At 53.2% G+C, this 25388-nt stretch overlaps 1 protein-coding gene across 3 annotated transcripts; it reads right to left on the reverse strand.

Moving 5' to 3' along the window:
* Positions 1-89: 89 nt before the first annotated feature.
* NUP160 (nucleoporin 160) lies at positions 90-25355 on the reverse strand. Of its 3 annotated transcripts, none has more exons than XM_066187029.1 (36): positions 25210-25355; positions 23657-24229; positions 23322-23532; positions 22155-22377; positions 21994-22072; positions 20894-21008; positions 20069-20227; positions 19107-19184; positions 18473-18570; positions 17819-17903; positions 17518-17586; positions 16809-16892; positions 16202-16372; positions 16018-16117; positions 14726-14891; positions 14062-14177; positions 13795-13955; positions 12558-12691; positions 12216-12286; positions 10574-10733; positions 10043-10112; positions 7274-7372; positions 6908-7027; positions 6078-6173; positions 5889-5983; positions 5155-5251; positions 4957-5062; positions 4679-4839; positions 4088-4148; positions 2838-2948; positions 1716-1839; positions 1408-1509; positions 1039-1180; positions 735-860; positions 556-660; positions 90-461 (listed from the first exon to the last, which is right to left on the reverse strand). In XM_066187029.1, the coding sequence occupies exons 2-36, from the start codon at positions 23857-23859 to the stop codon at positions 375-377; spliced, it is 4185 nt and encodes a 1394-aa protein (XP_066043126.1). In that variant the 5' UTR covers positions 23860-24229; positions 25210-25355; the 3' UTR covers positions 90-374. The 3 variants fall into 3 exon arrangements, with proteins under 3 accessions (XP_066043126.1, XP_066043124.1, XP_066043125.1); XM_066187027.1 differs by having other exon boundaries at positions 23657-24507; XM_066187028.1 differs by lacking the exon at positions 25210-25355 and having other exon boundaries at positions 23657-25189.
* Between the last annotated feature and the right edge of the window lie 33 nt (positions 25356-25388).

A 25388-nucleotide genomic window follows, 5' to 3' on the forward strand; every position in this document is an offset into this window, starting at 1 on the left:
CCCAGCCCTAGGGCAAGGGTGGTATGGGGGCGAACCCTGGAGAGGAGCACCCCAGACTCTGCTTTTCCCACCACATCCTTATGCACACCTCAAATACACTTCCATTTTATTAAAGCTGATCCAAAAACATACCAATAAATAAAAGAAATTCCCAACAGTTCCATGTCTGGAGGAGGCAGAGAGCAAGGGGGTGTCATGGCCACACACCCCAGCTCTGTCACTCATCCACTGCCTGCAAAACGGACAGTGAGGGGACACGCCCATCGGCACTCCACCTCCCAGAACCGGATCCTTATGGAAAAACAATGGGTAAAACCAGCACCACGAGGTGGGATGAGCTGGGATGGTGACGTTCCTGGGGATGTCCCCCTGGACTAGGACTGGCAGTACAGGTGCTCCATGGTGGCCACGCTGACCTTCTGCTGGTAGTCCTCCATCTTGTTGTTCAGCTTCTCATAGAGCTGGGAGAGGCAGGAGTCACGAGGGATCCCACCCTGTCCCACCACCCATCCCACCCTGTCCCCCCATCCCGGGGTTTGGGAGCCTGGTACCCACCACGACGCTGTTCTCGCTGGCGCTGCTCTCCCGCAGTGCCTGCAGCAGCTGGTCAATGGCAGTGTAGGGCAGCCACATCGTGGGGGACGCTGGGGACAGAGGGACCTGGAATGGACAGGAACCCTCACACCACGTCCCCAAGGAACATCCCGCCACATCCCAACAGCGGGGAAGCTCACCTCGATCCCAAAATACTGGTGCCCTTTGCCCAGCACAGCATCCACATACTCCAGGACCAAATCCACGGCCTCCTCCAGCAGATCGTAGTTCAGGTACAGGCGCAGCAGCTCAGCAGCGTCCACTTCCTGCCAGAAAGAGGGAAACAAACTCAGCCAGGGAATGTGACCAGAACTGGGACCACACTGAGAGAACCTGCTCTGAGCCTTGGTACCAGGCACGGAGCACCTGGCAGCTGTCCATGAGGGTGATCCGGCAGCTCTGGGACAGCTGGAATTTGGGGGACAGCTTTCTCTCTGTTCTCACCTTGTAGCTGTTAATGAGCCAGTTGGGCAGAGGTATCCCGTGTGCCAGGAGCTTGTTGATGACGCAGCGATGGTACAGGCTGTTCTGCGATGGGTAACGCTCCAAGTAGGATGACAGCAGCCTCCAGGCTTCATCTGTGGCACTGTGAGGAAACAATTCCCCATGGAACACATGCCAGCAGCTCCTGCCCCATCTGTGAGGCCGTGGTGTGCTCCAGGTGACATGGGGACAGGGTGGAAGCACAGCTCTCCCCACATCCCGTGCCCACAATTCTGGCCCTAGGAGTTTTAAGGACCCGTGACCCTCTGGATTCGGACAGAACTCCTGTCTCCAGATCCTCCTCCTCCCAAACTGTGGAGATAAACCTACCTGGATTCCTTGGTGGTGACCAGGGTTGAGAGTTGGTTGGCTGCCAGCCAGTCCCAGGCCTTTGCCTGTGCGGCCTCCCCTCCCAGCTGGAGCTTGATGCACCTGCACAACCAAAAGCCACGGGAAGGTGGGTCCTCCCAGAACCCAGCCCCTTCCCACCCGCATCAAAGCCACTCCTTGCAGGACTATTCCCAACGAACAACCCAGGTGGACTGGCAGGGAAAGAAGGCTCTTGGGCAAGTTCCACACCGAGCCCCTGCATCCTTCCAGCCCTGCATTCCCTGAGGTGGGAGAGCACTCGGACGTACTTGAAGGTCAGGCCCTCAAAGATGGGCGTCAAGGGCAGCTTGAAGGTTTGGCACAGGGTGATGGCCGAGTCAAAGAGCCCGGCCCGGACCAGCAGGGACACCGTTTCCTCGGGTGTGGAGTTGCCTGAAGGGGAAGAGCAGGTAAAGCCACCCTGAGTAACACCCCAGCGCTCACCAGGGCCTGGCCCTGTGTTATTTATTGAGAGAAGCAGCAGCAGCAGCAGGGCACCAACAGCCTCCAACACCCTGCAGCAGTACTCCTCCATCCATGGCTGGAGGCTTTCCTGGCCTCCAGAGCATCCCATGAGCCCAGGAGCTATCCCTGAAGGGACTGGACAGGGCAGCTGTGCCCCACAGAGCTCCCCTGATGGGGCACCAGCTGGAGAAGGACACAGGTAGCAATGCATGATAGGCAAATGCTGCTGCTGCTTAGAACCATTGAATTGTTAAGGTTGCTAAAAGATCCCCAAGATCATTGAGGTTAGGGAGGGGACAGCCTCATCACAGGTCTGTATATCCAGGCAGACAATGCATCAGCTCTGCCAGCATAGAAACTGCGGCATTTGGCTCCCTGCGTCACCACCCTGCCCTCAAAGCAGCTGTTCCATCCTTTCCCTGCAATCCTGCACTGGGAAGTCACCTCCTCCTGACATTTAGAGGGGAAAGACATGGACATGTTGTATAACTTGTACCAGAGATACTGAAAGACTCCAGGTGGGAGAGTTCTACCTTCCTGCTCCCCAGAAAGGAACAGCTTTCACAACTTTTTTGCACCATTCCATGAAGCAGGATTGTCCAGGGAAATAAATTTTTCATCAGTTAAAAAGGTTGGATTTGATGATCTTGGAAATCTTTTCCAACCTTAATAATTCTATGCTTCCATGATTTCCAAAATGCCTTTTTTTGTCCCAGCTCAGAAGCTCATCCCACCTCCACTGCAGACCACCAGAGCTTGGAAAAGCCAAAACGAGGTGGAAAACTTAAAATTGGTTCTCCTGATGTGCATCCCAGAACCTGCTGAAGTCAGTGACTGGATTTCGTGGTAGGGATGGGAATTTGATGGTCCCTGGCAGCTTCTGGATTTGCCTCTGGGACAGGACAGAGTGGCTGAACATTCCTCACCTGCCACTGCTGCTGCCGACACGTCGTGTTCCACTAGGGTCAGGCGGATCCGCGCCAGCAGACATTCCCTCTCCAAATCCTCCAGCTCCAGGATCTCGATCTGGTGACTGGCTGGAACAGATGGACACTGGGCTCTCAGTACTTCAAAAAGTACTCTTTGGGCACTGCGCAGAATGTCACGGAATCACAGAATGGTTTGCGCTGGAAGGGACCTTAACACTCCTCCACTTCCACGGGCAGGGGCATCTTCCACTATCCCAGGTTGCTCCAAGCCCTGTCTGACCTGACCCTGGACACTGCCAGGGCTGGGGCAGCCACAGCTTCTTCGCTGGGCACCCTGTGCCAGGGCCTCAGCACCCTCCCAGGGAAGAATTTCTTCCCAGCATTCCATCTAGTCCCGCCATCTGTCAGTGTGAAGCCGTTCCCCCTTGTCCTGGCCCTCCATCCCTTTTCCAAAGCCCCTCTCCAGCCCTCTTGGAGACTCTTTAGGCTCTGAGGTCTCCCTGGAGCCCTTGTAAAAGCACCTCTACACCCCTCTGTCATCCTAAGAGGATTTGTACCCCCAAAAACCACCAAAGGAAGTATCAGGATTTGCTGACTCTTCCCTGCTCCATTGACTGTGCTTATGTCCTTGATACCATCCTCCTGCTCCTCCTCCTCCTCCAGATGTTAGATAATATTTGGGAACAGCTGCTGCTTTGCCTGCCAGGCACATGCCACAAAAAAAAAAAAAAAAAAAAAAGAAAAAAGAAAAAAAAAAAACCCCACCTCTTCAGAAAAAGCAGGTTTAAAAATACCTGACCTTAAATTTTCCTACGGGAACAGTGAGGATAACCTCATCCCACATCCTGGGCTGTGGCAGACACAGGCAGAGCTTATTCCTGGCAGGATTTCCAAGGGCACAAAAAGCCTTGAAGAACTAGAAATCGCCTCAAAAAGCTGCTTTTGTTTTAAATTACAAGTTACTTCCACTGAAAAACATACTATCAACTAACCAAGCTGATAGGAGCAGGCACAGGAGCTCCTTGGGGAACAGCTGTTCCCTTGGGGAAATTGCTGTATTCCTTAGGGAATAGTGGCAGCGTGCTGCAATTGGGAGTCACTGGGAGAGTTAATGACCTTAAAATCCCACAAATTATTGATCTGGTGGAGGCAGGAGCCGCCCTGAGCCACCTTCCAGCTCGCATGGGAGCTGCAGAGAGGCTGTGGAAACTCCAGAGGCATGGGAAGGACCAGGACAGGGCACTTACTGGGAACAGCCATGCACTCCCCATCGTGGCTCCTCTTCGGGGATGCTCCCGGGCGCTCGTACTTGCAGGAAAAAGCAGAAAGAGGATTTATGCCCACCTGGTTTCTGAAGGATGAATCACTGATAGGATAAATCCCAACAAGAGCTCTCCATTTCAAGCCTTGATTTGGACCAGGGAAGCTTTGCAGTCCCTTGGGAACTCAGGTTACTTTATCCGCAGCTATTAGGAACATCAAGATCAGGTGACCAGGCTGCAGCCACCAGCTCCCTGAGCCCCGACTGGGATTTGAAACACAACCCCCTGTTACACTAACTCTCCTCTGGACTGGTATTCCAGCTGTTCACACTCCCCAGAACATTCGCTGTCTTCGACACAAGGTGATACACTCCCCTATCTATCCACCAGCCCATTCACAGAAGTTATCCTGCTTCCCCCTGCCCTAAAAAGAGGGGAATGGCACAAGGGTGACAGGTAGGGTCGATGAGCAGGGCAAGACACTTGGCCACGAGCAGCAGATTAAGAAGTCCAATGTCTCTGTTCCCATCGGAAAGGATTTTGGAAGCTCCTTTTTAGGAAGCTCAGCATTCTTACCACAGCTCCAGAGGCTGGCTGCACTATCCAGGCGTATTCCGGGCGGATCAAGCGCAGGCAGTTAATGGCAGCCAGGAAACAATTTCCCTGTTTCTGGAGCCCTCGGAGCGTCCGCACCTCCCTGCCCAGCCGCATGCCGTACTCGAACATCACTGTTCCAGCTAAAAACAGGGAAAAGTGCATCAGCCTACAGCCTGGAGAGGCCACACACCTGGCAGGGGCAGAGAAAGGGTGTCCCAGGCTAGCAGGCAGGTACAAGGTGCCATCCCAAGCTTTACCCTTCCGGTAGTTGTGCCGGTACACGTGGAAGGCGTAGAGCAGCTCATAGTAGTTGTGAGTCATCAGATCCACAGCCCGAGCGTGGGACTCAATGATCCCAACGACCTGCATGTAGCACATGGAGGCTCCAGTGGGTCCATAATCCCTTGAAAGGGAGGGTTGTCCCCCCCCAGGCCGTGATCCCAGCTCAGGATTACCTCATTGTGCAGGTTCACGTAAGGGAATTCCACCAAGTCCTGGAGCTGGGAGCGCTCGCAGAGAACCACCACTAGCTGGCGCAGGCAGTCCAGCTGCCTGCAGAGGGAAGCACAACCCTTTGGAGGAGCAGGAATAAGCCCAGGAGCAGAAATATGGGATTTAAGCCACAAACAACCACTTTCTGACACACTCCTGCTTCTGGATGAGCTCTGCAGGTTTTTTTTTTTTTCCTGGCTTAGAACCAACTTAAACCTTCAAGTTTCTCCTGTGCTGGAAACAGAGATCCTCTGGAAAGGCCTCTCAGGAGGGCAGTCTCCCTCCCTGAATCAGTTAAAAAGCATTCCTATTTCTCCTTTGTTGTTCCAACATTTTCCTCTGCTAGGATAAAGTTTTCTCTACCCAGTTCACTTTCCAAACTGAAAACTCAACACTAATTTTTTTTTTTTTTAATATCAACTTGGCTCCTACAGCTTTTGAACATATATAGAATGCTACACATGATCCTTCAGTCTCTTCACTGTTTTTTCCCCTTCCACTTTCCTCCTTTGAGAGGGTGCCAATCGCAGGTGTCCTTCAGACAAACATCCGAAAACAAACTCTACATTTTTAAACTCACCTCTACACATCAACTTAACACAGCAGTCGTGCCCTCCACTAAAGTGTAATTTTTCTTTCAGTTTCATGGAAAAACGGGACCATGGACCTCCAACAAGGGCATAAGCCTGCCACCTACCTGCCTGGATCCGGGTTTTGTGTTAAGGCTACATAGGCTTCGTTATTGTGCCCCAAATCCAAGTGATGTTTGAATATGCAGGTCCTCAAAGTAGCCTGAAAACAGCACAAATCAGCTATAAGACCAGCAAGAAATTCCTGTGGAAGAGGTTCCTGAGGAAACAGCTTGCTGGGAAAGAAGTGGCTGTACCTGGCTCCTCCAGTCATCTGCTGATTCCATGATGGCCAGGGTGGCCAGCTCGATGACCAGCTCTGGCAAACCCAGCATCTCCAACAAGCGAAGGACCTGGGGGAGGAGAATACTCCACTAAAGAGTTGGCAGGAAGGGTTTTTTTTTTTTTTTTTTTTTTTTTTTTTTTTTTTTTTTTGTTTTTTTTTTGTTTTTTTTTTTTTTTTAGGAGCTGTTCTTGTCCCTGATGATTTTTAAGGGATTAGACCTTAAAAGGGAGTATTTGGGTAAATCGCAGGGATCTGGAGGAAATCCCTGCACAACAGGACCCAGTTATAGCATCTCCGGAGGATGCACCTCTGTATGGGGGATTTTTGAAGCTTTTCAGCATTAATGATTAGTTTTCTGGATCCTAAATCCAGGGAATCCCTTTACCAAGGGCCCAGCTCCAGGCTTGCAGCCTGCCTGAACCACGGCATTATGCACAACAAAGATCCTATCTCAATTTAAGCATACTGATTTTAATTTGCCTCTGAGCTCAGTAACCGTCGCCTTAGGCAGCATCTTACATCGAGCCTGGACGTGTCTGGCTTCTGCTTCCAGCAGCTGGATCTCATCCTGCCTTTTTCTGCTGGATAACAAAGTCCTTGGCTATTAGGAAACCGACAGGTGGAAAGTCCCCAAGTTTCACACACTCAGCTTGTCATTCCCCCAGATAAGGTAAAGAAAGTACAGATGTTTCACATTCTGAAAGCCAAGTTTTCTGAGGCTCAAGTCACTTCCCGCAAAGCCGGGAATTCCCTCTCCAGTGTGGAAGGACTTGATGCCAGTCTACCCGTTCAGGACCGTACCTTGTTGTAGTACTGCAGGCGTGGTGTGGAGACCACCTCACCCTCCTCGGGCTGGATTAGCCTGTCCAGGAACTCCTCTCTTCCCACCTCAGACGCAGCTTGGCAGAAGCAATCCAAAGCCTGGAAGCAGACCCGGAATCAGCTCATTGTCCCCTCAGGTGACCGATCCACCTGCTGTATACGTGAGGGGACAATACTGCCTGTCCCAATCTCGTGAGATCTTCTCTAGAGCAGACGGCACCTTGCCACTCCAATCCCATCCTTTCCCAAAGGAGGCAGAGCTCGGGAAGGATGTTTCCTGTGCACCTCCTCCCTCCCAAAGGAAAAGGTCCCAGACCCCAGAAAGGAGATGAGGGAAGGCCTCACCTTGTGCCCTTCACCCATGACAAGGTAGCACCTGCCCATCATGAAGCAGCAGGAGCCCATGTTCACGTGGCACCATGGCTGCAGCAGTCGGATGTATTCCTACGGGAGAGAAGGAATGGGAGTTTGGATTCAGGTCAGTGCTCCCAGCACCAGCAAGGTTTGGGTGGCCCCTTTAGCTACTGTGCTCAGACAAATCCTGCTTCTCCAGCTCGAGGGCTGGTCTTTCCAGCCCCAAAGTCCTTTGGATGCACTGATCACAAAATCCTGGAACGGTTTGGGTTGGAAAGGAGCCCTTAAGCTCATCCACACTCATGCCACTGTGAAAGGCAGGGACACCTTCCACTAGACCAGGTTGCTCCAAGCCCTGTCCAGCCTGGCCTTGAACCCTTCCAGGGATGAGGCAGCCACAGCTTCTTGGGAAATCTGTGCCAGGGCCTCAGCATCCCTACAAGGAGGAATTTTTTTCCAATATTCCATCTAGCTCTGCTCTCTCTCAGTATGAAGCCATTCCCCCCTGTCCTGTCAATCAAGGTCCTTGTCCAAAGCCCCTCTCCAGCTCTCTTGGAGCTCCTTCAAGTACTGGAAGAGACTCCCAGGAGACCATGGAGCCTTTTCCCAGCTCTCTTAGCTCTCCAGAGCAGAGCTGCTCCAGCCCTGTAAGGGGGAGATATCCCCCACATGCTCCTGGGAGAAAACTGCCCTAAACAGCTCCAGTGTCTGTATGAAGCTCCTTAGAAACAGCTCCCAGCATGCCCAAAAATCAGACAGGATTCTTCCTACATTGTGTAGCAGGGAACTGCGGGGGAAATGTGGACACAATGTGCAGGGCAGAGAGAAGGCTGCAGTACAACGGGCAAGGCAGGTGCTAGAAGGGGAATACCTGTGCAGGAGAGGGCCAGCAGCCAAGGAAGCACATGGATTACAATTACAGCATGTGGGAGGGAGTGCCGACGGCACCGAGGGCACAGATAAAGCGAGATGACGAGCCTGGGCCTGTGCCAGCAGAGCATCCTCGTCATCCTTGGAAAAGCAGCCATGTCCTGCTAGCAGGGCCATGGGACTCAGCAGGAACTGGGAGGAGAAAACAGGACTTGGAAGTCAAGTCACCTCTACAGGTGCACAAACCACCAGCACCTCTCGTCTCACCTCTCCTGGCCACGAGTCCTCTCAAAACCACGTGGCGACGCATCCGGAGCCCGGATTCACTGCCTGGATTAGCAGCTACAAGGGATAAATCCTGCTCCAGCTTGTCACACACAATGAACAACACAGAGAGGTTTGGCCCGTGTCCCAGACCTCTGCTTTGTCACCAGACCGTCCCCATGCCCGCGTGCTCCTTGCAAGGAGCTTCCTGTACCCCCACAGTTCGGGTCACCATGCTCACAGCAAAGCTGCTGTTATCTCCCCGGGGTCAAGGCACTTAATCCAAGTTTCCGTGACCGACTGGGATCGGGGAGAGGAACAGAAGGCAGTGGGGAGGAGGAGGAGCTGCGCTCTGCCGAGATAAAAGCCTGCAGGAGACACCAGCGAGGCGAAAGAAACGCGAGGAGATTCAAAGCCTGCACATATGCCAGGAGGGAGAAGATGCTGCTCCAATCTTGGCAATTCCTGGCTCAAAAGCTCTGACGAATTGAAATTCTTCTCTCAGTTCTTCTCAGCAGCGACACAAAAGGAAGCAGTTCAGCCCCCAGGTATGAGGGGCTGGGAGGATAAAAGGTTCCGCTGAAAAACAGGTCATCACGAACAGCCTGCCTGGCCCTGGTGCCTCCAGGAATGCCCAGACAGGGATAAAGCCTGTCACGTGGAGCTGCAGACAAGGAACTGCACGGGTCAGAACTCCAGCACAAGCAACTCAAGCTGCCAAGAGCACAGAGAGGTGAAGGAACAGCGATCTGAAATACAGCAGTCTAAAACCCCTGGAAATCAGGAGTTCACCGTCCCTGCTACTGGGATGCCAGGGATGGAATGATGACAGGTGTTTCTCACCCTGTTTTTTACTAACAAGGAGGTTTAAGAAACAGATGAGCCCTTTCTGGGCTGAAGAAGTCCTTCAGAGCCCAGGTCCAACGGGCAATCATGAGCAAAGGTGGTACGGGAAAGGCTGTGGGCACACCAGCAGCCAACAAACCCTTAAGATTGCTGGGATATTTAAACAGGCTCTGCAAAGATGTTTCAGGAGCATGGCATCATGTGGTCTGACAGGCCCTGGAAGAATTAACTCCTCCATGGAAAGGGAATAGCACAAACCTGAGTATCTGGATGCTCTTGAAAACAGATGAAAGAGAAAACGCAGAAGATGATTCCCCCATGGCAGGGGAGTAGAAAGGTCCTTTCCAACCCAAACTGTCCTGGGATTCCACAATCCCAAATCACTCCCCACCAAACACTCTGTGGCTTGTCTCAGCTCAGAGAGCAGTGATTAGGGGTGGTGGTTTTTAACTAAAACAGGGAAGATTTACACTGGACATTGGGAAGAAACTTTTCCCTGAGAGGGTGGCGACACCCTGCCAAGGGCTGCCCAGAGCAGCTGTGGCTGCCCCATCCCTGGCAGTGTCCAAGGCCAGGCTGGACAGGGCTTGGAGCAACTGGGATAGAGGAAGGTGTCCCTGCCCATGGCAGGGGATGGAACTGAATAAGCTCTGAAGTCTCTTGCAACCCCAACCATTCCAGGATTTCATGACTAGGGGAAAGCAGAACTCCAGCACTTTGAAACATTATGTTTTGGGGAGTTTTCCAGCACCTGTGAAAGGGCTGGCATGATGCACTCACCTGGAGCTGGGTGTACTGACAGCTTCCCATCAGGCACTCTGGGAAGAGGAAGCTGGGATTGCTGGGCCATCTGAGCAGAGGTTAAGGAACACAGGAGAATTAAGTTTGGAGAGCCTGGAGAACCAGTCTGGAAGCCAACATGCCTCCAATGCTCCATTTATGGGTGGAAAGAAGAGAAGATTAAGCTGCTCTTTATACAAATCATTATTCTGTAATAAGATTTATCCACATTAGAACAAAATCACCAGTATATCTAATCCCCAACTCCTGTTACCCTCCCAAATCCCCCCAGCATCCTGCCCCACCAAGTCAAGTAGTGAAAGCCCAGGGGCTTAAAGTCAAAAACTCAAATCCTTTATCGTGCACACAAACGGGATGAAATCTGTGAAATCTTAAAATACCCACAAATCCCATTAATGCCAACAACCTCACTGCTTCAGGAGGCTTGTCTTGGAAATTCGGGGGTGGAAAACTGATTTTCCACCTGAAACTGAGGCGGCTCAGTGGCAATGGATTCACAGCCAAGGATACAGGAGAGGCAGAAAATCGGCCACTATTGAGGTGATAAGGTGGGGCCAGTTCAAACTCGTCTCAGCCAAAGCGGTGTTTGGTTGCAGGAAGAGTCGGGATATGATGTGTTTTCTGGCCACTTCCTGAAAGAAGAGCTCCACGATTGTTTGAGGGCCGGACACTAAAAGTACAAGTTAAAGGAACAGTGAGCAGAGAGCCTGCAGCAGAGATCCCAGGTTTTCCACCCTGTCCTGTGCTCATCAGCCCAAACAGCACAGATTAAGTCAGGGCAAACCAAAAGCACGTCCCACACTCCAACTTGTTGGTTTTGGATTTCTCCTGCCGTCTGGTTAAGTCAGAGGGAGCAGCAGGAGATCAAAGTGCCCCATCCTCAGTGTTTATTAACCACAGCTCAATTAAAACACACAAAAAAGGGCTCTGCTCCCTCTCCACTTGTTATTCCCAACCCAGCTGCAGCTTTCCATCATGACAGGGCTGAAGGAGTGCTGAGCTGGCTGTTCCATTCCCTCCCTCCTCATTCCAGCACCCCAAAAATCCCCCCTTACTGTTCCCAACGCCTCTCCCTGAGCTGCCACCTCCTTCCCTATGTTTCACATATTTTTCCCCAAAGAACAGTGGCCAAACAGGACTTTCCTCACGAGCCAGCCAAGAAATAACCCACGACACCGGCACACACAAAGGAGGTTTTCAACTTCCCTGACATTTCCAGCTGCCTCCTGCACCCAGGCTCTCCATCAGGGAGAGATTGGGCTCTGAGGATCACCCGTGTCAGAAAGTGGAGGAAGCTCTTTCCCAGCTCACACGTGGCATTGCTGCCTGTTTGTCCCAGATTTCCCCAGCTCCCTCTGAAGTATCTCAGCCTCCAAGTGCTGACTAGTCACAGCAGGCTCTTACCTGCACATTTCCTTCCCATCCCTGTTCACCTCCTCCCTCTGGAACCACTTCAAGGCCCACATTTCCCTAATTAAGCTGCCTTATATTCTCCCAATAAAAAATTAACTCAAAAGTTACATCTTCACAGCAAAACTCTAAAAAAATGAACCAAATATCAGCTGCAATGTTTTGGGGGAGGTACCTCCACATTTTCGAGCATGCTTTGAGCAAGTACTTCTACATTTTCATGTTTCCCTGAGCTGCTGCACCTGGTTGCTGTAGGGTAAAGGCTGGAGAACAGGACAGGTTGGATGGAGCAGGTTGCTCTGAGACACTCCAGCCAGTGGGAGGTGCCCCTGCCATGGCAGGGGGTGGAACTGGATGAGCTTTAAGGTCCTTCCAACCCAAGCCATTCCAGGATTCTGTGACAGACCTGGTCTGAGCTACTACAGCTGCTGTAAAGTACATGAGGGGTAAGTCTGGCTGATGCTGCCAGGGTCAGAATAAAAAATTTTTGGCTGAGTGAGGCATTCCCATCCCTCTCAGGCTGAGAGCAAAATCCGAGCTCAATGCTCCAAGATCCTTTGTTGGGTTTTTTTGGGTTGTTTTTTTTTTTTTTTTTTGTGGACAGCCTGACAAACATCCCCACTTAAATCAGGGTCATTCAACCACACAGTCCATTAGCTCCCTACATAAAGCACTTCCCTCAGGTGGCAGAGACAGGCTTACATCGCAGAAAGGGAGAATTGATGGTCCATGAACACCTTACCCAGTTTGTGTGGTGTCAGAGCCGTGGTGTCTGCTAACTCCAACACGGAGAGATGCTGCAGATTAGATTCCCTAAGGAAGAAAGGAGCCATCAGTGAAGAGACAACAAATCGCCTCCTGCTTTAATTGTGCTCATTGTTCAACTCCCACGGAGCACAGAACAGCGAGGCCTCGCAGGGCAGATTTAGCACAAGGCAGAGTCAGCTCAGAACATGGAAGGCAAAAAAACCCTCCCCAGCGCTCTTGGAGTGATACTCCCACAGCAACCGCCTGCTTTCCACACCAGGAAGGGCATTTCAGGTGGATTAAGGAGGAATCAAAGCCAGGCCAGGTGGAGACTTACAGCGTGTCCACAGGGACGTCGGAGGCCAGGCGCTGGCTCGCCCACCGGATCAGGAAGTAGGACAGGAGCAGGGGAGAGGTGCGGTGCAGCAAGTCCTGCTGGGACTGGAAGAGCTGTCCCCCTCCCAAGACCATCTGCAAGGAAAGCACAGAGCTTGGCACACTTGGAGCAACAGCAGGATGGGGGCAACCAGAGAGGCTTGTGTCGGGCCCGGCTTGTCCCTTCTGCAAACACCAAGGTGCTCAACAGCCCGGCAGGAACTCAGCCCCCCGAGGGAACCAGCAGGGCCCTTGTCCCACCGTTGGAATTGTTCAAGAACAGACTGGAAAGTGATCGGAGAAACCTGGCTTAGTGGAAAATGCCCCTGCCCATGTCAGGGGCTTGGAATTGAACAGTCTTTAAGGCCCCTTCCAACCCAAAGCATTCCAGGACTGCTGTTCCTGAGACTGCAATCATGGCTTTGCTGCAGAGATCACCTCAGGATGTCCATAAGCTCCAGCAAAGAGCACGAGTCACAGGAGATGAAACAATCTGAGCTTTTGAAGGACACAGGTACGTCGGGGTGGGAAAGCAGCAGGTCACATGCCTCACGGTCTGGAAGAGTCCAGCTCCAGAGGGCACCTTGCAATGCACCTTAAATGCTACCAGGACAACCTCATGCAGGAAAAAGGGATTTACTTTCAACCAGGAAACTCCTGGCTATTTCTAGGTAAATAATAATGGTTTAAACAAGGCTGTCCTTGTCTGGGGACTTGTTCCGCATCCCTGTGTCCATCCAAAGCAGCAGCACCATGCCTCACACGGCCTCAGGCCTGATGGGACAGACCCAAACCAGCCCATCCCACCACTCTAAACACAGCTACCATCATGAGGGCTGTTTGCTCTGGCTGGAGCAGCTTCCAAGGGGCTCAACCTGCAGCCTTGGAGTCTGTCGCCAGAGAATGGAGCTGCTGGGAGAGGGACAGGGGACAGCTGGGAGAGCTGCTATGCGCTGATTCACACAGGAGGCTGGAATCCATGCCCTCCTCCCACAAATACAGCTTGGCTTCCTGGATGTTCATCGAGGAATAAAGGGAATCAATCAGGCTGCTTCGCTTAGGAAGACAAAAGCAGCTGGAGGAGAGAGCAGGACCTGCCCAAGCCTCGGGCTGTTCCAACAGCCTTGTGGGAAGAGACAGCGCTCAGCCCCGCGCCACCAGCATTCCCAAGTCCCAGGAGCGCCGGGGGCTGTACTCACGGGATCTCCGAGGCGCAGCAGGAGCTGCTGGAGGATGAGCAGGTCCCGGCAGAGGAGGAAGCGGACGGTGCAGATCTTGGCCACCCCCCCGCACACCACGTGCGCCGCCGTGCTGCTGCCGAACAGCTGGGACAGGCTCATGCGCAGCGCCAGGTGAGGAGCTGCGGGGAAAACCACCCCGGTGAGGCAGGAGCCACAAAGGCAGGGAAGATTACCAGGATAAGGACACTTCCTAGCGTCTTCCAGAAGCTGGTGAAGAGCTTTCACCTCTTTCCATGTCAGCGTCCGTCTCGTAGTCCATCTCTCGGATGAGCAATCCAATGGCATGGATGGGGTTCCTGATCTCCTGCAGTTTGCTGTGGATATCCTCCATCACGTTTTCCCTGCAAAATCAAAAAGATCTTCATCATCGTGAAAGGCAACCTGAGGTTCCAACTGAAGAGGGCTCCCTTACGCTCCCTTCCAGTGAGGATTAGTCTCTGATCAGCCTGGACATTCCTAACTGGAATCCTTGGCTAGCCTGTCAGTTTTATTACGGTGCCTGCAGGGACCAGTCTATTTATTCCACTCCCTCAGGCTACCAGGAAATAACAGCCAGATAGCTGGCATTCCACAGGGAAATTTCGATTTCAGATCAGCACAGGAACCACACAGGACGACAAGGTTTGACCAAGGCTCTGGCCTCTCCCTACTGTCTCCAGGCACTTCTTTCCACACCTAACAGGAATTTGTCTCTCTTGTGCTCTCTAGGTTGTGGATGGAAGACCCTGCTAATGACACCAAGCCATGGTCCCTATCTCTGGAAAAGTCTCCTGCAGCACAGGGCCAGGAGCCCACACATCTCAAACGCCCTTGGATGTCAAGCAAGGTCAGCTCTGGACAATCCCAGCTCAGCCACCCTGAGAAGCTTCTGGAAAACCCATCTCCTTACGTGTCATTAGCTATCAAGTCCTCCAGGATCTGCTCTGCAGCCTTTTCTGGAGGCTGGAGGCGGGAGCAAGCCATTTCCATGATGAATGCCATTTCCATGGAAATTGATTCTCCGATCAGGCGAAGGCACTGGACAAGACAGACAACATCACGAGACATCTCCAAATCTGCAATGAAAGAATCTAACTGTGTATTTTCCAAGAGATTTCCAAGGGAAGGTGGGAAGACCATGCAAAAGCCAGTTAGTTCAGCTCCTATCACCAGTAACAGCAGACCGATCCCAGTTCCCTGCACCAAATCTTCCCCATTGGGAACAGTGAGGCTAAATTTAAGCTCAGGAGTTGACAAGGGAAAGATTTGGGCTTTATTATTCGGAAAATAAAAAAATGATGCAACAATTAAAAAATTCAATTCCCTCCAAGGGATGTCTTTCCAGCCACAGGTTGAAAGAAAATAATCAGTGCAAAAAATATATCCTGGAAAAAATAGCTCAGCTTGGCTCTGCAATCCTTTATGGGTGAGATTTTAAATTAAATCCCGTTTTTTGAGGCTGTGACTGTTTAAAACAGCCAGGGCAGGAACTGCTGGGGCTCCCAAATCTAGCCCAGGCCTCCAGCTTTCCTTCCCTTTGCTCCACAAAAAGCTCAACCAAACAGATGACGATCCTGCTCTATAAAAATATAAAAAAATCACTCAAGCATGAAAGTGGAGCTTAGGTAACATTTTCCATTGCCTTTTTCCTAGTGAAACAGCATTCCAGGGCCAGCAAAGCAGAGAGGGCACTGTGGTGACAACATTAATGACATGTTTTCCATACTCTGGCATTCACTTCCTGGAGACAAGGAACAGCATGGCCCCTCTCCATAGCTGATGTGAAAACGTCTCATAAATCCTGGAATGGTTTGGGTTGCAATGGACTTTAAAGCCCATCCAGTCCCAGTCCCTGCCATGGGCAGGGACACTTTCCACTATCCCAGTTTGCTCCAAACCCTGTCAACCTGGCACTGGACACTTCCAAGGATGGGGCTGCCACAGCTTCTCTGGGCACCTGTGCCAGGGCGTCCCCACCCTCACAGGGAAGAATTTCATCCAACCCAAACAATTCCATGATTCTACTGGCAGCCTTGAAACAATTTTCTAATTGATGGTGATGGCAAGTTTCACAAAATAAGTATCCCTGCAAAGCCAAAATAAAACTATCTCCATGCAGCTGTGGATCAGTAGCTGTTCAAGGGATCTCTACGGAAGCTCCCACATCTCTGACAGGAGGGAAGAAACTCCATGTATTCTCACCTTCAAAGATGGCAGCATCATCCTCGGTCAGGAGGTGCTCGTTGGAGAGGAGATAGAGATGATCAACCAAGGAGCAGGGCACGAGGAAGGACATGGAGCCCTGAAAGGTGAGGAGAAAGTCCTTGAGCTTCCCAAATCCTCTAGAAAAACTAGTTCAGGGAATCTCACCACCACCCAGCCTCACCTTCTTTAGCAGGCACACCATGCTGCTGTAGGGGTTCAGGTGCAAGGCCAGGGGCCGGGAAAGAGCTTCCTGGTACTGCAGGCAGCAGGCATAGAACTTAGACCAGAATTCCACCTGCAGCTGCCAAAACTCCTCCGGGGAGCACTCATATTCCGTCACACTGCCCTGGAACTGGTGGGGGCAAAACAAGGCAATCAGGAATAGCAGAGTGAAATAAGAACAGAATAAAACAAAGGAAATTCAGACCCCGAAAGAACATAAGGACCTCTCAGGTAGGTCCCCTAATAATTGTTTTTTGGATTATTTGGAAGATAAATCCCTGTATTTTGGATTCTCTTCCAAACTGATGAGCAACCGCTCTGCATGGTGGTGGTCTGGGCACCATGTGATGGGTGACACAGGGAGCAGACACAGAACAACCAGGATTCCAAAAGCCCGAGAGGGAAGGGAAATGCCAGGAAGAAAGGATAAAGACTTGTACTTTTGAAAAAGTTACATCATTCCCTTTGGAGAAATAAAGGATAAACTGAGGCAGGGGGTCACTTGGCACCTAAAACATCACAACACCATGTACATCACAATATCCTGGAAGGAAAATCCACCTCACCTCGTTTTCCACAGCTAAGGTGACCTCTTTCCTTAACTCATCCCACGTCAGATCCATGTGCCTCTCAGTTCCTTGAGAAAAGATCTGCAAAGCAGCACAGGAAACTTGGGTTCTAAGGCAAAATAAAAGTCTCACCAAGGGTTCGAGCAGCACTGAGTGAGGTAAAGCAGGACAAGAGCATCAGCCAGCACTCTGTGGGATGGAAGTGTTGAAAGAAAGGGCTGGATGCTAAATTTGGGATACACGGATGTGTGGCAGTGTGCGGCCGCCACACCTCAAGGGATTTAAAGTCCATGTGATGTGGCACTGGGGGACATGGGTTAGTGGTAGTCGTGGCAGTGCTGGAGGGAACCTTCAGATTCCACCATCGCAGAGTGTTTTTCTGACCTTAGTAATTCCATGATTCCACGACATATCCCGACTAACAGCACCACAACGGGGCGCTGAGTCCCCATTCGCCTGGCTAAATCGGCAGGAATGAAAAACAAGCTCAGCAACTTGCTGTGCTATCCAAGGGGGAAAAAAAAACCAATTATCTGTATTCCAGGTTCCACCTCTGGCTGCAGCGCAGCCCAGCAGCCACCAACTCACTCCAGGGACTCCCCATGAAAACACTCCTTGGCAAGAGCTCCAAGGAATCCTGCTGCCTCACATCTAAAGGGTCAGGAAGAGGATGAACAGAGAGCGTCCCAAATTCCCTCTCACTTACCTGCAAAGCCTTCTGGAGAGCTGCATTACTGAACCGGCCTGGCATGAAGAGATATTCCAAGTAAATTTCCTGCAAAAAAATCATGACTTAAGGAAGCTCGAGGATGAGGAGAACATTTAAGCTGCTGTTTCTGGTCTTTGCTCCCATTCTCAAGGTCACCCCCTAGATGTGTGTTTCTGTCCACACCCTGCTCCAACCTGGGATGAAAAATGGCTTCCTGCACACTCCTGACTTGGTTTATTCCCATTTTCTCTCCTGAGTGACCTCGTTATTTTTTGGAGCTGTTCTACAGTTGGCTCACCCTGGGGTCCTGATCCTGTCGGACTGTCACCTCCTCCTCAGGGAGTGGCTGCATAAACACCTGGTTCCACTGGCCTGCGACATTCCTGGAAGGAAACAAACCTGGAATCAGCCTGGCATCCACCTGAACCAAACCTCTGGCTTTCATCAGCAAAACCAGCTCTCTGGGTGTGCAACAGGAGGTCTGCGCAGTGACAAGGGATGGATTTTGGCAGGAGAGGTTAACTGTGGCATTCCTAGCCATAAACTGATGGAACAGGTAGGAATCTTTCATTTAAATCAACATTCTCCCCATCCCACAAGCACCTCTCAGACTACCCAGTAGCTTCTTCTCCTAAAATTTGCACATCCACAGCATTTTTTATCCACTGTTCAACTCCCCGGCTCTGCACCAACCCACACTCTCAGCTTTATATTCAGGGATGATCCTATCCCATCACCATCTCCTCAAAACACATTTTTTTTCCTGGAAGGGACCACAGGCTGTTTTGAAGGAGCTGCGGGGATGCACAGTGCTCAAACTCCACTTTCAGCAATCCTGCTGCCTGGATTTTTATGTTTTCCATGTTCCGGCAGCTTGAGTATAGATCTCTAAGTTAAGGAGCTCTGTCAGGGTTTTCCTGCAGTTATCCCAGTGACCCATGCCCAAACTCACTGCTCAAAGTTGATGTATTTCACAACAGTTTGGTTCTCCTCGTTGTGCCACAGTGCCCAGATCTCGGCTGAGGTTAAGGCAAAGTCAACCAGAGTCTCCTAAGAAAGAGAGAAAATTTCCCTTCTTATCCCCAGATTAGAGTACAGCAGAGAAAGGTGGGTATTTAACAGCAGCAAAACATTCCCTTGCAGAATTTAACAGGCTTTGGGAATTGTTCAGCCTGGAAAAGAGAAGGCTTTGGGGTGAACTGACTGCCCCTTACAGGACCTAAAGGAAACCTCCAAGAAAGATGGAGAGGGACTTTGGACAAGGGCCTGGAGTGAGGGGGCAAGGGGGAATAGCTCTAAACTGAAAAACAGGAGATTCGGATGGGATATTGGGAAGCAATTGTTCCCTGTGAGGGTGCTGAGCTTGCCCAGAGAAGCTGCGGCTGCCCCATCCCTGAAGGCGTTCAAGGCCAGGCTGGACAGGGCTTGGAGCAACCTGGGATAGTGGAAGGTGTCTCTGTCCATGGCAGGAGGTTGGAACAAGATGAGCTACAAGGGGCTCCTTCCACCCCAACCATTCTGTGTCTCTATGATTTAAATCCCAAAGTCCAGGCCTCTCCCTCCTGGGAGCCAGGCCCAGCTCTCACCTGTGAGGAGAACAGGGACGAGATGTGGTCAAGGCTGTAGCGGTTGCTCTCAGTGCTCACCAGCTGGAAGACACAAAACTACAAACACACCTCATAAATCATTTCCTGAAGGACTAAACCAACGCATCCCAGGCAATCTCATCATTCCAGTCCATCTCCCTGCCTGCTGCTACGGGTAACAGAACACAGAGGACAAGAGGGGTGAGCTGAGCACACCACTGGACCCTCTGCACAGACGTCCTGGCTTCACCCTTCTCCCCAAGGACGCTCATCCCTGCCTGGACCCAAAGGACTCCCAGGTCTTTCCACACACTAAACCTGAATAACCGTAAGACCATCACACTTGGCACTGCCACTGACCACAAGATGTGGGAAGAGAAGAAGACTAAGGTGGGAAAGCCCCAACTCCTCAGCTGCAGGCCTAGCTCTGCATGTTCTTCCCAGAGCGGAGCACAGCACTCGTGGGACAGCAGGACTCATGTTACACGCTCTTGTTTGTGTGGGAATTCCCTGGAGAAAGGGATAAGCTGTCCAACAGATGAGCCTGGTTTGTGCCGTCATTCCCCTCTTGCTAAATTTATCATTCTCCACAGAAAGTTCTCCCCAAGTTGCAGAAGCATCCACAGGCTCCCAGGAGCCTGGAGTAAACACACCATCAGCATTTCCATGCTTTTAGCTCCTTTTGGACCTTTCCTTTTCCCACGGCACATCCACGCTTTCGGAGCAGGAGGTAAACAAGTGAACTGGCCCTCACAGATCAGTTCAGGCACACAGGGAATTCTACTCCCAGGGCTCGGGCACACGTATCCCGCAACATTGTGAGGGGAGAAATGCTTCGTTAGAAACCACTGATCCTTCCAGAAGGTCACACGTGAAACTTCACCCTGTTTCTTGCATTCCAAACCCAAGTCCTAGGGGAACGACTCCTCTTCCCGCAGCCTGAAGGGCCCGTGGCTCCATACCTGCCCTCGCTTGGGAGCGTGCATGTAGACTCCCAGGTAGAGGCCCAGGGACTGGGAGAAGGCCAGGCGCAGGCGGTGCCCGGTGCCGGCCGCCAGCCGCAGGTCCCTGCTGACCGGCATGAACTCCAGCAGATCCGCCACCATCAGGCACATCTGGTCCTGCAAACAACAACAGTACCAGGAGGGCGGTTTAGGAAATACTCTGGATTGAGGAACTGTTCATCTCCCTCCTCTCCTTCCTCCTCCAGACAACACCTGCCCAGAGTTTTCCAAAAGAGATGCTAATTAAGGCCCCATACGTTTACCTGAAGCACTCCTCGACTTATCCCACCTCACCTGGGCCCCCTTCCCACCAATCCCATGGGCTGCCGGAGCGCAGGCATGTAGGATAAAGCTTCCCCTCCCTCCCACGGCACATTCCAGTGCCACTGAGCCGTGAAAGCACCGTGCTGCTCCATTAGCTCCGGCACTCAATATCTGGAGCAAGAGGCTTTTATTAACTTCTTGTTGACAAAGACACTTTCATTACTGCTGAAAGCAGAAAATCCATTTGGGATGGCTCCTTGGGCCTCAAAGCGCTCCTGCCTGCCTTCCCAAACGCTCCAGTAGATCTGGAAACAACCCTTATCCCAGGAATGAAGCTGGGCAGGAAACCTCTCGCTCCACAGACGCCGCTACAAACACACACGACTGTTCTCACATACTGTCCCAAATCCCAGCGTGGAGAAGCCATAGCCACAATGTAATGGGAGACAGATCCGTGCCAAGCAGTCACCCATGATTCCTTGGGCTCATTTTGCTTCCCCAAGCCCAGGTTCTGCTCACCTTGTAGGACCACATCCGGAGCTTATGGTCCTGGCAGAGGGCGAAGAGGAAGGCGTCGTGATCCAGGCAGTGCACCGAGAGGCTGACGGGAACATCTGAGGGCCCGCCATCGCCTCTGGAAAACCAGAGGTTACATCAACACCTTCCAAGAAAATTCTCCATCCCTGGAAGTGTCCAAACCCACCCTGGACACTCGTCTAGTGAAAGGTGTCCCTGCCCTAGGCAGGAGGTGGGACTGGATGAGTTTTAGGGCCCCTTCCCACTCAAGGCATTCCAGGATTTCATCATTCTAGAATCACAGCAGGTGCACAGATCCGAGGCAATGGGGTTCCACCATCATGCTTAAATTCAAATAAACCGGTGGGTGAGATCACGAGAAAGGAATGTTTCAGAATCCATGGAGCAGAAGATCCCACCACACCAGTGACACCCAGTTCTTCACTTCCTCTGGTGGAACTGAACCACATTCCCACTTCCCCATCCCCAGCCTGGTACTTGCAGAACACAGATGAAGGATCCAGAGGGAAAAAAGGATCCAAGCAGGCCCTAACATGGTTCCTGCCAGCCCCTGACAAGGATCCAAGAAGCCATGAGGAAGCATCCTGCCAGCCCCCAGGCAACAACAACCCCTGATGGTCAAAGTCACTCAGGGCATCAAGGGACTCACTCCCACTTCCAAGAAAAAGGCCCTAGGATTCAGCTGTGCGCTCTAAGACACCCCAACAATCCCAACCCTAACAATCCCAATCCACCACGGAGCATCCGTGTGATCCCCACGTAACCTCTGCTCGTCAGGAACGCGCCTGGCTCCTCAGCACCAGGGCACAGTAATCCCTAATCCATGCTGGCTGCGAGCCACATCCTGGGCAAATCCCTGGAGGCCAATTACTAGAGAACATATTCACAGACACATGGAATCAGCAGGACCCTGCTAATCCAGCATTCCACTCCCAACTTCCGTATTCTGATAGCCCCTGTGGCCCCGTCAACTTTTTCTGGGGGGAGTATTTATAGGTGCCTGTGTGACTCCAGCTCAAAATTCCAGGTGAGGGGATCCAAAAGCCAAAATTAGCTCCGTTTATCCGTCTCCAGGCATTCACCTGATGGCAGTCGGCATCCAGCCCGTGAGGAAACGCTGCACCACCGAGCTCTGCTTCAACTCCACGACAGAAACGCTTCCTTCAAAAACAAAAGGAAAATCAGAACTGAAGATCAAACGAAATTCCAAGATGGGACAGGGGCGGTAGCGCCCAATCCTTACCAGGAGCATCGGGAGGAGGCAGCTTAAGGACAAAGATCCCTCCTGAGGCAGAGGGAAGGGCAAAGAGAGCCTCCCCCTCGCTGCTCAGCCAGGCTGCAGAGGCCACGGAGTTGGGAGCCAGCCCCGGCACGCTGGGAATCATGTAGTAGTTGGAGGGATCCCTGAGGTGGATTTTGCTGACATCTGTAAACACAGACTGCACTTGGCTCTCCGTTATCAGCTCCTGGGGGGAAACAGGAGAAAACAGCCTCAAGTTGTGCCAGCAGAGGTTTAGGCTGGATATCAGGGAAAATTCCTCCATGGAAGGGGTTATCAGGCATTGGAACAGGCTCCAGTGATGGAGTTCCCATCCCGTGTGGATGTGATGCCCAGGGACACGGGTGGCCTTGGCAATGCTGGGGAATTGGCTGGACTCCATGATCCCAGAGGATTCCATAAAACATCGAATCCTGAGCACACATATCTAAGGCACAGGAGAAAAAAACACCAGACACTGATGGAATAGCAACTGTCTCCTTGATAAAAAGGATTTATCCAGCAAAAAAAAATCTCTGGGCTAGCTCAGAGAAAACCGCTGGTGACAAATCCCAGGAAGAGCAGCTCTGCCACAGCACAGGGAAAGCTCTTCCCTTAGGAAAGCTCTCTGGAGCTGTAAAAGCAAGAGAGAAGCTCTCCGAGAGGGGAGAGGATCCTGGTGAGAAGCAAGCACAAGAGGAAAAGTCAGAGAAAGTGGGGAGAATCTTGGAATCCTGCAATATTTCAGTTGAAAGAGACCTTAAAAACCATCCAGCTCCAACCCACATCCATGGAAAGATGGCAAATGTGATATAAACCCTGCCTAGGATCCATCTGCCACATGAAATATAGATTCCAACCCAGACAAAGCCAGCTTAGAGCCTCCTCAGCTGAGGAAAAGAAAAAGACAACCCAACCAGGAAGGGCTCTGTTAAAGGCAAGGCCCATTCCCAACAGCATCTCAACTCCAGCGTCGCCACAGTCTACATGACACAAGCTGGACACCCGGGCAGTTCCTGAGCAAAACACGGCTAAATTCCCCAAACCTGCGCTTCTCTTCTTGTTGCGGGTGTATTCGGGGTGACCTCCCAAGCCCTCCCTGTGGTGACGGGGCCGCCCGCCCCGGGCCCCGGCCGCACTCCCGGCACTCACGCTGCGGTAGAGGCGGGCGGGGTGCGGCAGCAGCAGCCGGTGCACGGTCTGCGCCGTGAGCAGCAGCACCACCAGGTGACTCTGCACCTCGCACAGGTGGACGCCGCCCGGCAGGAACGGGCAGCCCCGGATCCGCAGCCGCACAGCGCTGTTCAGCAGGTTCACGTCCAGGGACTCCTCCACCAGCTCCACCGTGTCCCCCGACGTGCTCCTGCGGGAACAGAGCGGGCACACGCGAGGATGGTTGAGGGGCGGAGGGCCTCAGAAGGGTGAGAAGGGAGAGGCGCGGATGACGAGGTCCAAGCGAGGCAAGGCGGACGGGGGCGTGCACTCACCATCGCACCCAGCGATTCCTGGTGGCGGCCCCGAGCTGCGCGCTCTCCTGATAGCAGAAGCCGCCGGCGCTGTCGCTGTAGCGCCCGGCGGGGAGCGGGGCGATGCCGGGGGGCGTGAACAGCAGCTCCTGCGGGGGTCGCGGCGGGGCCCGGCCGGCCGCGCTCAGCTCCAGGCAGCTCCGCGCCGCCAGAGCCGCCGCCATCTTAAGCCGCGGCGTTCCCGCCTCGGCCGCGCGGGGCACGACGGGAAGGGGAGGAAGCGGGCGCCCCCTGGCGGGCGGGAGGACGGGGCAAGAGAGGGCGGGGCGCCCCCTGGCGGACTGGGCGACAAGGGGCAAGAGGGAGAGGAAGGGGGGAGAGGGCAGGGCGGGGAGAGGGCAGGGCGAGGGGAGGGAGGGCGGGGAGAGGGATCTGGGATGGAGATGTGGGGAGGGGAGAATGGGGAGAAGCTGTGGGGAGGGGCTACAGGGAGAGGGGAAGAAGAGCAGCTACAGGGAGAGTGGATATGGAGAGAAGGTAAACGGGATTTGGAGAAAGGGTTTGAGGAGGGTCTGTGAAATTTGGGGCAGGACACTGGGGGACAGGACAGGAGGTCTGGTTTAGTGGGGGCATGTGCCCACAGCAGCACCCACCCTGTCAGCTCCTGACACCCACCTGTGCCCATACCTCATCCCGGTGAAGCAGCCACAGCCACCTTCCTGGCCGTGTCCAGCACACCGGAGCCAGCACTGGCAGAGCACGTTCCCATAGCAGTGAGGGCAGTGGGGACCCCACCATCCCATGGACGCCACACGTTCCCCACAATACCACGCAGTATCGGTGCCAGTGCTGGGCCTGGCCAGGCTCCCGCTCTGCCCGGAACAATCCGGCCTTTGAGCGGGATCCAGTGCCGGCAGCACGAGGCGCCTGCCTGCAGAATGGGCCCATTCTGGTGGCAGGTGCCATGAGGGGCCGGGGGCTCCAGCTGGCCCCCAGCTTCATCGGGGGGATTGAAGCCCCCCGTGTTGGGGGGGACTGGCACACAGTTGGATTTGGGGGCTCAAGTGTCACGGCAGTGCCAGGGCTGTGCACCAGTCATGGAAGGGGCTGAGGTGGGATGGAGGGGCACTGGGAGCAGGTCCCAGCCGTGGGCACCCATCCCGGCTTGGCACCTGCATCCACCCCGTGGCTGGTGGCAATGAGTATCTCTGTCCTTGTCCGTGTCCCCTCGGGCAGGAATGGGAGGGGTCCACGGCTGGGGCTGGGGCCCCTTCGGGTGCCCACGTCCCCTGGGAAGGGACGCCATGGGTGACCCGGTGGCTGCGGGCTCCCGTCCGCCATGCTCGGTGCATCCCAGGACAGGATGAGCAATGTCCCGGGACAGGATCAGGACCGTCCCGGGACAGGATCAGGACCGTCCCGGGACCGTCTCGGGACTGTGCCAGACAGTACCGGGACCACGCCAGAAGCACGCCTAGTTCTGTACCGGAACAGTACCAGGACCACGCCCGGACGGTGCCGGGACAGTACCTGAACCATCTCCAGACCGTACCGGGACAGTACCTGGACCATACCTGGACTGTGCCGGGACCGTGTCAGGACCGTACCAACACTGCACCGGAACCATGCCTGGACCGGACCGGGACCGGGACGGTACCGAACCGTGCCCCGCGGTCACGGCGGGGCTCGCTGCGGTACTGTCCCGCTCCCATTCCCGGGAGCCCTCGTTCCCGGGGCCGGGCGGGGCGGCCGC

This window comes from Chamaea fasciata, unplaced genomic scaffold, assembly GCF_029207755.1.
Source record: "Chamaea fasciata isolate MVZ Bird 193981 ecotype frontalis unplaced genomic scaffold, bChaFas1.0.hap1 SCAF_7, whole genome shotgun sequence".
Lineage (NCBI taxonomy): Eukaryota > Metazoa > Chordata > Aves > Passeriformes > Sylviidae > Chamaea > Chamaea fasciata.